Here is a 13,650-nt window from a genome sequence, read left to right as displayed (position 1 = left end):
TATTAAAGCTAATATTTAAAAAAATCTTCCATTTCTGACAATTTCTAGTATGTTCTCAACTCTGCTTTCATCCATTCTACAGGCAATAAGCAAGAATGAAGGAAACAGTTATTTTCAGGCACTCCACATTTATACTGCCTCCAGTCAGACAATCTTAGAAGAATTTTAATGGGTTTCTTCCCCTTTAACCAAGGATCAAAAAGAGAATCCAAAAGCAGTAAAAACAAACAAAACAAGCAAAAAACCCTAAATGTACAGTACTTCCCCATTTAACAGTGAAAACAGTTCGGTGGACCAGTCTTAATATCTTTATATTTTGGTAGAAACAATCTACCTACTATGGGGCTACTGAGACCACTGAAAGAACAACCCAACCTTGAGGGTAAACAAGAATGGGAACTGGGGCTTCCCTGGTGGCGCAGTGGTTGAGAGTCCGCCTGCCGATGCAGGGGACACGGGTTCGTGCCCCGGTCCAGGAAGATCCCACATGCTGCGGAGCGGCTGGTCCCGTGAACCATGGCCGCTGAGCCTGCGCGTCCGGAGCCTGTGCTCCGCAACCGGAGAGGCCACAACAGTGAGAGGCCCGCATACCACAAAAAAAAAAAAAAAAAAAAAAGAATGGGAACGGGACAGTCAGCTCCAGTTTCATTTTTAATCTACAACAGGATCAGCAAACTACAGGCCAAGGGCCAAATCTAGCCCACCACTTATTTTTGTAAATAAAGTTTTATTGGAACACAGCCACACATTTGTTTTCACATGGTTGTCTTCATACTACAACGGCAGAGTTGAGTAGCTGTGACAGACTTGTGGCTCGTCAAGCCTAAAATATTTACTATCTGGTAGTTTACAGATAGTTTGCCAACCCTTGTTCTACAACATCTAAAACTGTTGAAAATCAGTATAAATATGTCCGTGAGATAAAAGGTTGACCAACAACCCATAAAATTTGCTTTATGTCACAGTGTGTAGAACAGACTCTGTAGGCAAGCTGTGACAGTACTCCCCTGATTAAAAAGCATCTAACTGGGCTTCCCTGGTGGTGCAGTGGTTAAGAATCCACCTGTCAATGTAGGGGACACGGGTTCGAGCCCTGGTCCGGGAGGATCCCATGTGCTGCAGAGCAGCTAGCCCGTGCACCACAACTGCTGAGCCTGCGCTCTAGGGCCCGCGAGCCACAACTACTGAAGCCCTCGCACCTAGAGCCCATGCTCCGCAACAAGAGAAGCCAGCGCAATGGGAAGCCTGCGCACCACAACAAAGAGTAGCTCCCACTTGCCACAACTGGAGAAAGCCCGCGTGCAGCAACGAAGACCCAATACAGCCAAAAATAAAAACAAATAAATAAATTAATTTTTTTTAAAAAGCATTCTAACCCTCACAGACTGCTGGTGGGAATGTAAAATGGTACAGACACTTTGGAAAACAGTTTGGCATTCCTCAAAAAGTCAAAGAGAGTTACCATTTGACCCAGCAGTTCCACTCCTAAGTATAAACCCAAGAGAAATAAAAACAAAACTTGTACGTGAATGCCCATAGCAGGATTAATTATAATAGCCAAAAGATGTAAACCACCCAAATGGCCCATCAATTGACAAATGGATCAACAAATGTGGTCTAGCCACACAACAGGATATTATTGGGCCTTAAAAAAGGAATGAAGTGCTGATACATCTACAACCTGGATGAACCTTGAAAATATTATGCTTAGAAAAAGAAGCCAGTCACAAAAGACATGTTGTATGATTCCATTTGCATGAAATGTCCAGAATAGGTACATCTGCGGAGACAGAAAGTAGATTAGTCATTACCTGGGGTAGGGAAGGATGGGGAGTAAGAGTTAAAATATACAGGGTTTCTTTTGGGGGGTGATGAGAATGTTCAAAAATTTACTATGGTCACCATGCACAACCCTGTGACTATACTAAAAACCACTGAATTGTACACTTTAAACGGGTGAACTGTATGGTATGTGAATTATATCTCAAAAAGGTGTTACCCAAAACAAGGTGTTCTATTAATCTGCTAAAACATCTAAAATCAGAATATTAGAGTGTTATATGTAGGAATACCTCTTAAAAGACAACCAGTCTCTGCTTATACTAAATGACAAGCAGTGTAACAGTACTGAAGAGCAGGCACTTAGACCACGTATACTCAGGTGCAAATCCCCACATTGCCCCTATTATTGCCACTTTGCCCAGGGCAAGTTACTAATCTCTTTATTCCTCAGTTTTCTCATCTGTAAAATGGGGAGGGGGGCGACTGCCTCAAAAGGAAGGTCTGTGGCCAAAGTTAAATTAGAAAAATATAAAGAATTTAACACCATGTCCAGCACATAATGAGCACTCAAACCACAGGATCTGAGAACAACAACAAATTCCTAAAGTTGTCCCTGAAAACTTTAGCTTTATACTTATTGTTTGAATTTTTTATATGTTACCTGTGTCACCAAAACTAAAATAGGAGCTGTGAACCTAAAACTGCTCTAAAGAATAAGGATTATTAATTTAAAAAATAAAATAGGGTGAACATTTTCAAAAACTTTAAGATTTCTTTTATTTTCCCTACCTGTATTCCTCTACTCCCTTTTCTAAATGAGACAGGCCTAAAAAGATTAAATAAGTTACCTAAGAAACTTGAGATCATTCAAGCCCCACCTCCTTTGTAAAGATTTCCCCAATTTCCTTCTCCTACTAGGTGGTCACAGTCTCTGGATTGCTCACTTAACACACTCTCCTTCAACTCCTGACTGAGTACTTACTATGTGTCAGTTGCCAAGTTATGCTGAGGATACTAGATGAACAAGTCAGATGCGACCCTGACCTTAACAGGACTTAAGTCTAGTTAGATTAGGTTTTAACTGTTTGTCAAATTCTCTCATGGACCGAGAGGTCCTTGAAGCCAGAGAACTAGGGTATTTGGTGAATAATAATGATAATGGCAATTTAAATAACAACCTTTAGACATTTTACATATACCATGTTATTCAATCCGCACAACACCCCTGCAAGGTATATGCTATCACAACCATTTTACATATAAAGAAACTGAGGCTCAGAGAGGTTAACTAACTTGCCCAGGCCCACACAGCTAGAAATGAATGCATAAATGAAAAAAATGAATGAATGTTAATTAGCACCACTAACAGTTTTACACACATGGTAGAAAAGAATGTTCATTTCACCATATTATTTATGTAATAGAGCCTGTGTTTAGCACTGAGAAAGTGCACATTTGGAAATTGTTGAAACTTATCTACATAGCTGCCAAAAGTAATTTGAGTATCTCAGAGACATTCTAGAAATAAAAAATACTTATGCTGCACTTCACAATCACTAATCCATGCAAATGGCTCATGAAGCAGCCATCTTCATTCCTTCTATAAATAAGGAGAAAATGGTGACAATGTACCCAAAGGTTACCAGATCAGATCTTAGGGGGCTGCCTTACAAGCTACAAAGCACTGTGGATCCATATGTTTGGGGGAAAGTAGGTACCAAGCTGAATACAGATTCAACATAGTATATTTTGGATATTATTAAACTACAGAGAGAGAGAGAGAGAACACAATCATCATTCTTAACTGTAAATGATTCAAATATTCAAAACAAAGATAACAAAGTTAAACAACCTATATCAAAAGAAATAAAAAAGAGAATGTGTAACAGAATACAAGAAGTTGAAATGAAATACTATGCACTTAGATACAAAGAAACTGGCTTAAGTGCAACAAAATAATTGTTTCTTATTGTGAGTGGATGTGGATGTGGACAACTAAAAAAAGCCAATGAACAAATTTAGCTGTGGGGGGCGGTGATGGAGGGAAGAGGGATGTGAAAGGGCAGGAGAGTTCTACAATTTCTGGTCCCAACTGGGACCAGAAACCTTGAGGCAAGGAAGAATTCAGTTCCCTATAGGTGAGGTATTTAATAAAAGAACAATGGTTTGACAAATATCAAGAACTTAAAAGTATCTAAAATTTACTGTCATTTCATTAAAGGTATCCATTTAATTGAAAGTTATGCACCAAGCTTGGGAATCAAAAAGACCTAATTTTAGGAAAGCCAAATGGTTTTCCCTAAAAGCCAGCCATCAGAATCTGCAAAACACAATTCTAGTGAAAAAAAATGTACTCCTTTTTTTTTAACCCTAAATATGTTGGTGTTGAGATAGAATCACGGAGAGACAGTATAATATTACCAACATCCACAGAAATGAAGCGAGAATCTCACTTTTTAGTCACACCATGATGGAATATTAAACATTATATTCATTTTGATAGATGTTTTAAATTGCCTCTGTTATAGATAAGCCTTTTCTTGGTCCTCAATCAGTGTGCTGGCATTTTACATTATTGATCTGCCCAACCTCGAGACTTCTGTGATGTCCAGCTATCCCGATTCTTCTAACTCTGTGAGTTATACTCCAAACCACAACACCTCCCCCCCACCGAGCTCCATCACCCCCAAGAACTCATTCATTCATAGTTTAACTTCCACACAGTTGATTCCCAAATATTCACTATCATTCCAGACCTCTCCCCCAAACTCCACCCGTATATTTCCAGCAATGATCACTTAGAAATGGTCTGCACTCAATTCAAAGACAAAGTACCAATCCATATCATGGAATACTGAGCAGCAGGCTAAGGGGAGACAGAGTTAGACAGATATATAGATGGATATGGAAAGGCCATCAGATACACTATTTTCAATGTAAAATGAATATTTCAGTTTTTTTTAACAAAAAACTCCCAGAAAGGTTGTACAAAAACTGGACAATGGTTACCTCTGGAGAACAGAGCTATGGATGGTGGGAGAAAGGAGAGAGATTCACTATTTACCTTTGCATCATCTATATTTTAAAATTCATTTTATAATTTTATAAAAACTAGTTAATTAATTTTAAAAAGTAATGGGGGCTTCCCTGGTGGCGCAGTGGTTGAGAGTCCGCCTGCCGATGCAGGGGACACGGGTTCGTGCCCCGGTCTGGGAAGATCCCACATGCCGCGGAGCAGCTAGGCCCGTGAGCCATGGCCGCTGAGCCTGCGCGTCCGGAGCCTGTGCTCCACAACGGGAAAGGCCACAACAGTGAGAGGCCCGCGTACCGCAAAAAAAAGTAATGAAATATTATTAAATCTCAAAATTGGAAACACATATGAACTTTAAGTCAAAACTATCTTCACAAGCGAAATCTCCCCAGTATAGAAAGTCAAAGAGAGACTCTCCTATGCTGACTTGGGCTCTATAACCAATCATAGCGTAACACAGTCAGCCCTCCACCGGGTTCTGTATTCGCATATTCAACCAACTGTGGATTGAAAATATTCGAAAAAAATTCCAGAAAGTTCCAAAAAGCAAAACTTGAATTTGCCTCTCGGCATCTACTTACATAGAATTTACATTGTATTAGGTATTATAAGTAATCCAGAGATGACTTAAAGTATAAGAGAGGATGTGCATTAGTTACATGCAAATACTATGCCATTATATATAAGGGACTTGAGCATCCACGAATTTTGGTATTAGTGTGTGTGTGGGAGAGGGATCCTAAAACCAATCCCCTCACAGATACCAAGGGACTGGCCATCAGGGTAATTACATTTTACTCAGTTGAAAGATGGGATACCAAGATAAATGGGTGACTCTGAGAGAGAAAGGAGAGCAGGTCCTTTAGCACCTTGAACCCTGCAGTATAAATCCAATGCCATATATGATGGTTTAGAATCTGCATTCTCAGATGCAACTAAAAAATAAAACCAAAAATGTGAGAGCTGTACACCCCATCAGCTTGTGGCTGCAGTTAGGTACCTGCTCTGCAGCAGTAACTCAGTCACTTGATTACTTAGGTGTGCAGTGTTGGCAGGCAGCTGAGATGCTCACCACTCAGCAGCTGTGGTTCAGGACACAGTTTTCAGAGTCAGAGAAAACAATTTCACTATTTTTATCACAGGATATAGGAATAACTACCCTGTGGAAACAACTCCACCCCACTCCCAACAAACACCTATCTCTGAAACCTCATTACTTCTGGTTTGGCAAGTTAGGAGTAATCAATCAACTATTCTGTCTGTTGGGGCAGGGAGATTGGAAGGAAAAAGCTGGAGAGTAAAAGGGGTGGAGAAAGTTCCAAAACAAATTATATTTTGGATGGATGGTCAAGATTCTACGTTTCCATGCATAAACTTATAAGTTTGGTGGCAAACACTGGTATTTCATTAGAGAGAAAGACAAAAAGAACACAATAGATGAGACAATGAACCGTAGTATGGAACCTCTACTGAAGAGGTAAGAAATTTAACCAGAAAGTTGAACAATTAAAATTTGCAGTAAATAGGGAATTCCCTGGCAGTCCAGTGGTTAGCACTCCACGCTTCCACTGCAGCGTGCCCGAGTTCAATTGCTGGTCAGGGAACTAAGATCCCACAAGCCGTGTGGCACGGCCAAGAAAAAAATTTTTGCAGTAAATAAACTCTGAAAATGAAGACATATGCCTTATTTTAAGGAAACTCACTGCAGCATTTTCACAACTGGAATCAACAGCAGAATGCAGCATGAAATGAACGGACCTTAGAACTGGTAGGATTCCCATGTGATCTTGGGCAAGTTACTCACCCCCCTCTGAATCTCAGTGTTTTTTGTAAAATGGGAACAATGAAAGGAGATAACATATGTAAAATGCCGCATATTAGAAGGCATAAATGGCAACTCCCCTTACGAAGTAGGCATGTTAAGTTATAAAAGATTTTTTTTTTTACTTGTGGACAATCTATGTCAAAGTTCCTTTAAACTGCTTCTGCCACATTTAAAATGTGAAAACATTTACAAAAATGCAATAATTCAACGACAATCTCAAAAAGTTAGGTACACTTGCTTCTTTAATTTATTGAGTAGAGCTGTAACTGGAGATGGCTGAAAGAATTTTCAATTTAAAGGAAATATCCAGAAACACAAGGGACATTAGAGAGATGTAGTATGGCAGGTGAAACTGTTGCAGATACAAGGGGAAAATGGAAAGGGGTGAACTGCATGTGTCAAGGCCATAGAACACGTCAGTCATGGAAGGTAAGGGAATCACAGGAAGCATTTATGAAGACAATGTGCAAACCACACTTCAGGAACTCCAAGTCCTAACGCAGTCTGTAAAAAGCGTACGTGAAGATACGCTGAGAAGGTTGTGCACGGGCAGAAAAGCAACTGAGTGGCTCAGTTCCCTCCAAAGTGGTGCCGGAATCAAACTCCATCATCAGGAATCAACACTGCTTACCTCCTTCCAGTAAGGCCTGCCCCACAGCTTGGATCATCCTGGGGCACCAGCACTTTAGCTGGTGACTGTGTTTCTTTTCCCTTGTTACATGACTGTCACTCTGATCAAGCACTTCTTTCGTGGAACATATACTCATTTCTGGAAAAATCTTGGTTCCTTCAGGCTCACACTTGACCTTTTCCTAACATTAAAAACTCGTTTACCTGGGGCTTTCCCTGGTGGCGCAGTGCTTGAGAGTCCGCCTGCCGATGCAGGGGACACGGGTTCGTGCCCCAGTCCAGGAAGATCCCACGTGCCGCGGAGCGGCTGGGCCCATGAGCCATGGCCGCTGGGCCTGCGCATCCGGAGCCTGTGCTCCGCAACGGGAGCGGCCACAGCAGTGAGAGGCCCGCGTACCGCAAAAAAAAAAAAAACTCGTTTACCTACCATGTCTAGCTAAAATTCCCAGGGAAGGTGTTCCAACATGACGTAACACTCCCCACTGTGGTACTAGAAACCCAAATCACTGGGCAAATCAATATATGTGAAAGCCATAGTAATTGGGACAAATTAGCAAAGCTGAATTTTTCTCTATGCTAAATTATATATTTTACATATTATTAATCTGGTATTTACATAAAGGCTGCATTTAACTCAATTCTCTGGCAAACAGCATTACTGGAATTGCAAGTATGAGATTTAAAGTATATAAGCAACTTAACTATACCCTTTTAATAGAGTGTATGTCCAAACACAATCCATACTAAACTGATAGATTTCTTAATATTAAATTAAGTCATTATAGTAGACAGCCATCATCAACTGTTATTGAAGCAATCCTTGTTCTGATTGTCATCAGACAATCACCATATTAGCATTAGATGAGTGTCATAAATCAATGTGAATCTTAAAAGACCCAAAAAAATCAAAGCCAAACATAGGCTGAAACAAAATTCTTATACAATAAGACTCAGGAACACAATGTAGAGAAAAAAAAAAAATCCACGTCTTGGTCTTTTGGCTTCAATACTTCCCCCAAAACATTTATTCTAGTTTTTAAAAACCGTAAGCCTCTGAAAAGCCAGTCCCAAAATATTACATACATAACCTAAGTTTTAAACCAATGACTCTCAATCATAGCTGCACATGAGAATCACTTCGAGAGCGTTAAAAAAAAAAATACCAATGACCAGGACCCACTTCCAGAGATTCTGATTTCATTGCTCTGACACAAGGCCCTTGAATTGATCTTTTTAAAAGCTCCCCTGGTGATTCTAATACGCAGCCAGGTGGAGAACCACTACTTTAATACAGCCTTTTGGGACAATAATTGCTCTGAGGTTGATAAACATGCTTTTTGCCTTTTAATGAGATTTTATTAAAACTACTCAATTCATTCCATAGCTAATGAGCAACTGTTACATTGCAGGCACTGTGTTAAGAGAAAGATGTGTAAGATATATTCCCTGCCCTCAAGAAGCTCCCTGTTAGCTAGGTAGAGAGACCCATAAATAAGTAACTGTAATTAAATATGATAAGTGCTCTTGAGGTGTAAGCAAATACAGCATGCCTCACAAACTTGCATGTCATCCTTGAGCAGGGGTCATGCTGCATCATTCCAATTTTAGTTTATGTCCTACCAAAGCAGGAAAGTCAGAAGTTACAGGTTACTAAATACTGAGGCAAATATTCAGCCTACACAAGGCGAAAAGTGTGCATTTTGCTACTCTCTCTCACAGAAACTGCTGTACCATGAAGGTAGGCATTTCTGTGGTTTAATTTGGATGAATCATTCTAAAATTTCCTTCGTGTAATATTACTGATTATGCACTTGCCTATAAAACCATCAATTTGCAAAAGATACAGTAAATGCTTAGGACCATAAAAATTAGCTGATTACCTCTATTTGCATAATACCTTTCCTTTCCAGTAATTGCTACATTTGCTAAGACAAGAAGTTTTAGGACAATGACAGCATTGGAGATTTGTCTCAGTCTCTTGAAAGATGTTACATGGGAAAATGTCATGGAAACAATAGGCATTCAAGGACCATTTGTAAGACTTTCAAAAATAAAAAGCACAGGGGAAAAGAGTTTAAATTTTTTTTAAAAAGATATGGCATCCTCCCAATATTCATAATGGATCAGGCACCCGATTCCCTGTAAGTTAATGGATGAGTGAGTGAGTAGATAAGTAGTGAGGCAGGTGAGTGTGTGGTCAACTGATGGTAAAAAGGTGAAATCCATTTTAAAGCACTTCAGTGAAAATTTAAACCTGTTAAGCCCTAGGGGTCAAAAACAACTTGTGATGCTAATTTGTTATAAAAGAAAAATCACAATTCCAGAGAACCTGGATAGAAATCAACCAGGTTTTCAGTACAAGTGAGGGCTTTCTGTTTAAATCCAGAGTTGAACAAATTCTGAGTTAAAATGCATGCTGTCAGAGACGCTGTAAGAAAATCTCAAGTGAATTTCAATTTCCAGATCAATATATGCTGAGACAATTTACCGGAGAAAACCTTCAACCTTTACACAGGGTGAGGAACACTATCATTACATTCTCTGCCACAAAGGCTACCTTGAATTCATTATTTCACGGAATGACATATTATAAGCGGCACTGGCCAAGTCAGATTTTGTAGGATACGAATGAGAGTTCACGTTCGCAGTAGTTAAGATAGCCATAGAGGAACTATCACCCCAAAATTAGCTTGCTCCCCATCCTTATGCAGCTCTGAAGCAACAGAGGAGATGAATCTAGTCCTACCAGAGGCGTTTCCTGAAAATATTCTATCAATTATAAGTCAGCAGAATACTGACTGAGCTAATGTGACGCTGACCACTTCTTTTCGATATCCAAAGAGTCACATCATCACTCTTTCAGACCTCAAGGAATCAGAACTAGTTACTAACATTGATTCAATGATGCCTATCTTCCGTTATCACAACAGAATTAACATTTTAATCTCACATTTTCCGATTATGACTCTGCTGGCTCATTTAAATCAAATATAACTAAGACACAACAAACATCATTCCCCCCATGCACACACACACACACATAATTATTTGGGGGCTTTGGGGAAACATCTAATTTACCTTCACTGGGTGCCAAGAATGAAGAAACCAAGGAGATTTTTTTTGACATATTTGTCTCTCTAGAACTGTGCTATTCACATATGGCTATTGAGCACTTGAAATGTGGCTAATCCAAATGAGGAACTGAATTTTTCATTTTATTTAATTTTAATTTAGAAAGATACTTGATTCAGTTACTAGAAAACTTTTAGGTATGTTTAGAACAACTTGGGTATGTGAATCTACTTTTGCAAATGCAAATTTTATGAAACTTAAATACAGAACAAGTATTTACGATGACAATTTAGCTTAGTGTCAGAATTGAGATGTGTGGTTAGTGTAAAATACACATTGGATTTTGAAGAGTAAGTATGAAAGAAAGGATGTAAAATAGCTCACTAATGATTTCTATACTGACTACATGTTGAAGTGATAATAGTCTGGATCTATTGGGTAAAAGAAAATATTTTATTAAAATTAATTGCACCCACTTGCTTTTAATCTTTTTAATGTGGCTATTAGAAATTTTACATATATAAAATTACATATGGGGCTCACATTATATATTTTTTGGACCACTCTGCTTTAGAGCACTTCCACAACCACTTTACCAGGGCGCATTTGGATATCCTTCTTCCAGTAGACAGGCTGGTCATGTAACAATAGGGGCAAGGAGTAACACCTCCTTGTATCAACTGGGTCTGAGGAAAGTGTGTAGCAAGCTCTACCCACAATTTCACCATGTGAGGAGACACTGTAATACCCCAGCATGAAAGGAAAATAATAAGTTATCAGCACTTAAACAAATTGAAATCCAGTACTGCAGACAACTTAAAAGAGATAGAGCCAACTGCTCTAAGGTCTTGCTATCATTTCCCAACTGCGGACCTTAAAATAGACGATAAAGCACCGCTTCCAAAAAGAGGCAAAATATTTCAACGGTAGCTATCTAGTAATCCTTAATAACTAAGCAAAAATTTCTCTTAAATCTTATCTCCTCAACTTCTAAAGCCACAGAATACACGCTGAACTAGGAAATCAACTTCAGATCGCCAGCATTTCCCTCACAAGCAAATTAGCAGGATTGTGCACTTGGAATACTGTTTGACAAGAATGAAAAGGAAACTATTCAAAACAGATTTAAGGAATGGACAATTAGATGAGGAACTGCAGATTTAATTCTCAATCAGCACTGTGATTAATCTGATTCCCTGCTTTTCCCTAGTGTAATTATACAACACAGATGAAAGGATGAGCATTTGGACTGTCAGTTCTATATTCTGGACCAGCCCGGTGACTCAAAGCAGACGGCGCTACCACGCTAAGCACCATCCCAACAACAGTCGAGGGAAGCCTCGAACACTGATTTAACAGTCATTGCATAACGAGGCATTAAAAATTCGGAAACCCCCAACTCTTTCCACGTTGGTCTACACCAGGTGAAAAATTTGCTGAAACTGAACGCACCCCGTCTTAAATGGCCCCCTCCAATCCGGGCATGGGGTGAACACAAAGGCATCTATCTAATACCCTGCACAATAGACACACACCCCACAATTTAAAACCCTGGACGTTCTTTATCTCTCCACGGAAGCAAAGGAAATGCAAGCTGCTCTTTTCGTTAATGGTCTGTGGTACACGCAAGGTAACAATGAGCCCAACTGTTCCCAGGAAGCAACTATAAAATTGGCTCTGCCACGTCCCTGTGCAACCGTCAGATAAAATGCCGACAGGAGATTTCAGCCAGCCCCACGCCTCATGGGGTGGCCAACCTCGGCTCGTCGGCCTCCACGGATCGCCGAGAAGCCCCCAGACAACCACCCCGCGGGGGGTCCAGGTACACGTCTATAAATACTCCCGGGTGAGGAGGACGCGGGAGGAGGGGGGCAGGGCAGGGGGCAGGCCCCGGGCGGGTGCGTGCGGGTGCGGGAGGACCCAGGCATCACTGAAATGCATTTTCCCACACTCCCGCTCCCTCGCGTGGAGACTTACTTGCCGATCACCTCGCACAGCTCGTACACATCCTCGAACAGCACGTCGTCGTCGGCCATGGTCCGGAGGGGACAGTGGCCGCAGCGTGGAGGGCTCCGAAAACGGGGGTGGGGGCGCCAAAGAGCTCAGTGCCCGGCCCCTGGCTCGCCTCCTCCCCTCAGGACCCGCGAGCCCTCGGTGCCGAGGACACTCGAGCGGGGCGGCGAGGCCCGGAGACTGCGGCGCCTTCCTCTGCGGGCGACCGCCCCGGCGCGGGCGGCAGGGCCGGGGCGCTGGAGCGAGGGCGGCCCGGGCCCGGCGCCGCCCGCCCGCCCGCTGCTCCTCGCGCTGCTCGGGCCGCGCTGCCCGGCGTGCGGATCCTCGGGGACCGCGCGGCGCCTCGCTCTCCTCTCGTCAGCCCGCGCGGGCCGCGAGGCCGCGACCGCTCCCTCGGTCGAGGCAGGCTCCGGCGCGGCGCGGGGCAGCTCGGGCTACAGGGGGGGCCGCGGCAGGACCATGGAGGGAAGATCGCCGCGGAGGGAGGTGGCGGCGGCAGATCGGCGCTGGGGACCAGGAGGCGGCGGCAGAGACGCTCCCTCCTCCTTCTCCTCCTTCTGCCGCCGCCGCCCGCCCGCCTGGGAGTGGGAGGGGGCTTCGCGGGACTGGCTCTCCGTGCGGGCGGGAGCCGCGGCCGCCGCCTTCAGCTCCTCCTCCGCCGCCTCAGCCGCCGACCAGCTCGCGAGCCCTGAGCACCCTCCTCGCGCACACGAGCCCTCCTCCCACTCCGGCCGCACGGCTTCCAGAACCACAGGCCCCGCCCACTCCAGCCCGTCGGGAGGCGGTGGCCCAGGGAAAGAGCCCGGGCAGAGCGGCGCATGCGCCCGCCGCGGGCCACGTCACGGCAAACCGGCGGGCGCCGGGAATCTAGAAGGGGCGGGGGGCTGAGGCACGCGGGCGGCATCTGCTTAGGCGGGGGCGGGGCGGGGTCGTCACCCCCGCGACCAAGCAGCGGAAGGGGTCGGGGACAAAAGGCTTGCGACCGAACGCACTTCCTTGGCTCTCTGAGGCGAGAGGCTCGGAAGCCCGGCCGCTCCCTCCTTTTGTAACCAAGAGAAGCCTTTCCCAGTTTCTGCTTGGGGAGGAGGCTGGGAAAGGGTCCTAATGAATGGGAAAGCAAGAACAGAGGCGGCGAGGTTGTCACTCCAGATCTCGCTAGGCGGCTGATGCTTTTAGTGCCACTGTCACTCTTTAATGAAAACGAGGGCTGTGGATGAAGTGTTGTCCACCTACAAGAAAAGGACCAAACAAAAACTGTCCAGGAAGATGTGCAACAACAAATGGCAATTTACAGAGA

The 13,650-nt window shown here is 43.1% G+C and overlaps 1 protein-coding gene and 1 pseudogene across 13 annotated transcripts in view; both read right to left on the bottom strand.

Annotated features, from left to right (window-relative positions):
- The window catches only part of CASK (calcium/calmodulin dependent serine protein kinase), a 391,035-nt gene extending 378,473 nt beyond the window's left edge, over window positions 1-12,562 (bottom strand). For 11 of the 13 annotated variants that reach the window (XM_060292132.2, XM_060292133.1, XM_060292136.2 and 8 more), the window contains exon 1: window positions 12,318-12,561. In XM_060292132.2, coding sequence (XP_060148115.1) covers window positions 12,318-12,376 — 59 coding nt within the window. In that variant the 5' untranslated portion in view covers window positions 12,377-12,561. Of the gene's footprint in view, window positions 1-12,317 lie in introns of all 13 variants that reach the window. The other 2 variants (XM_030834960.2, XM_060292139.2) reach the window with 2 other exon arrangements.
- Window positions 8,804-8,898, bottom strand: LOC115841231 (U6 spliceosomal RNA; annotated as a pseudogene).
- Window positions 12,563-13,650: the final 1,088 nt, after the last annotated feature.

Source organism: Globicephala melas, chromosome X (genome assembly GCF_963455315.2).
Source record: "Globicephala melas chromosome X, mGloMel1.2, whole genome shotgun sequence".
In the NCBI taxonomy this organism is placed as follows: domain Eukaryota; kingdom Metazoa; phylum Chordata; class Mammalia; order Artiodactyla; family Delphinidae; genus Globicephala; species Globicephala melas.
The sequence above is the reverse complement of the archived record's forward strand: the minus strand, read 5'-3'. Positions and strand labels throughout refer to the sequence as shown.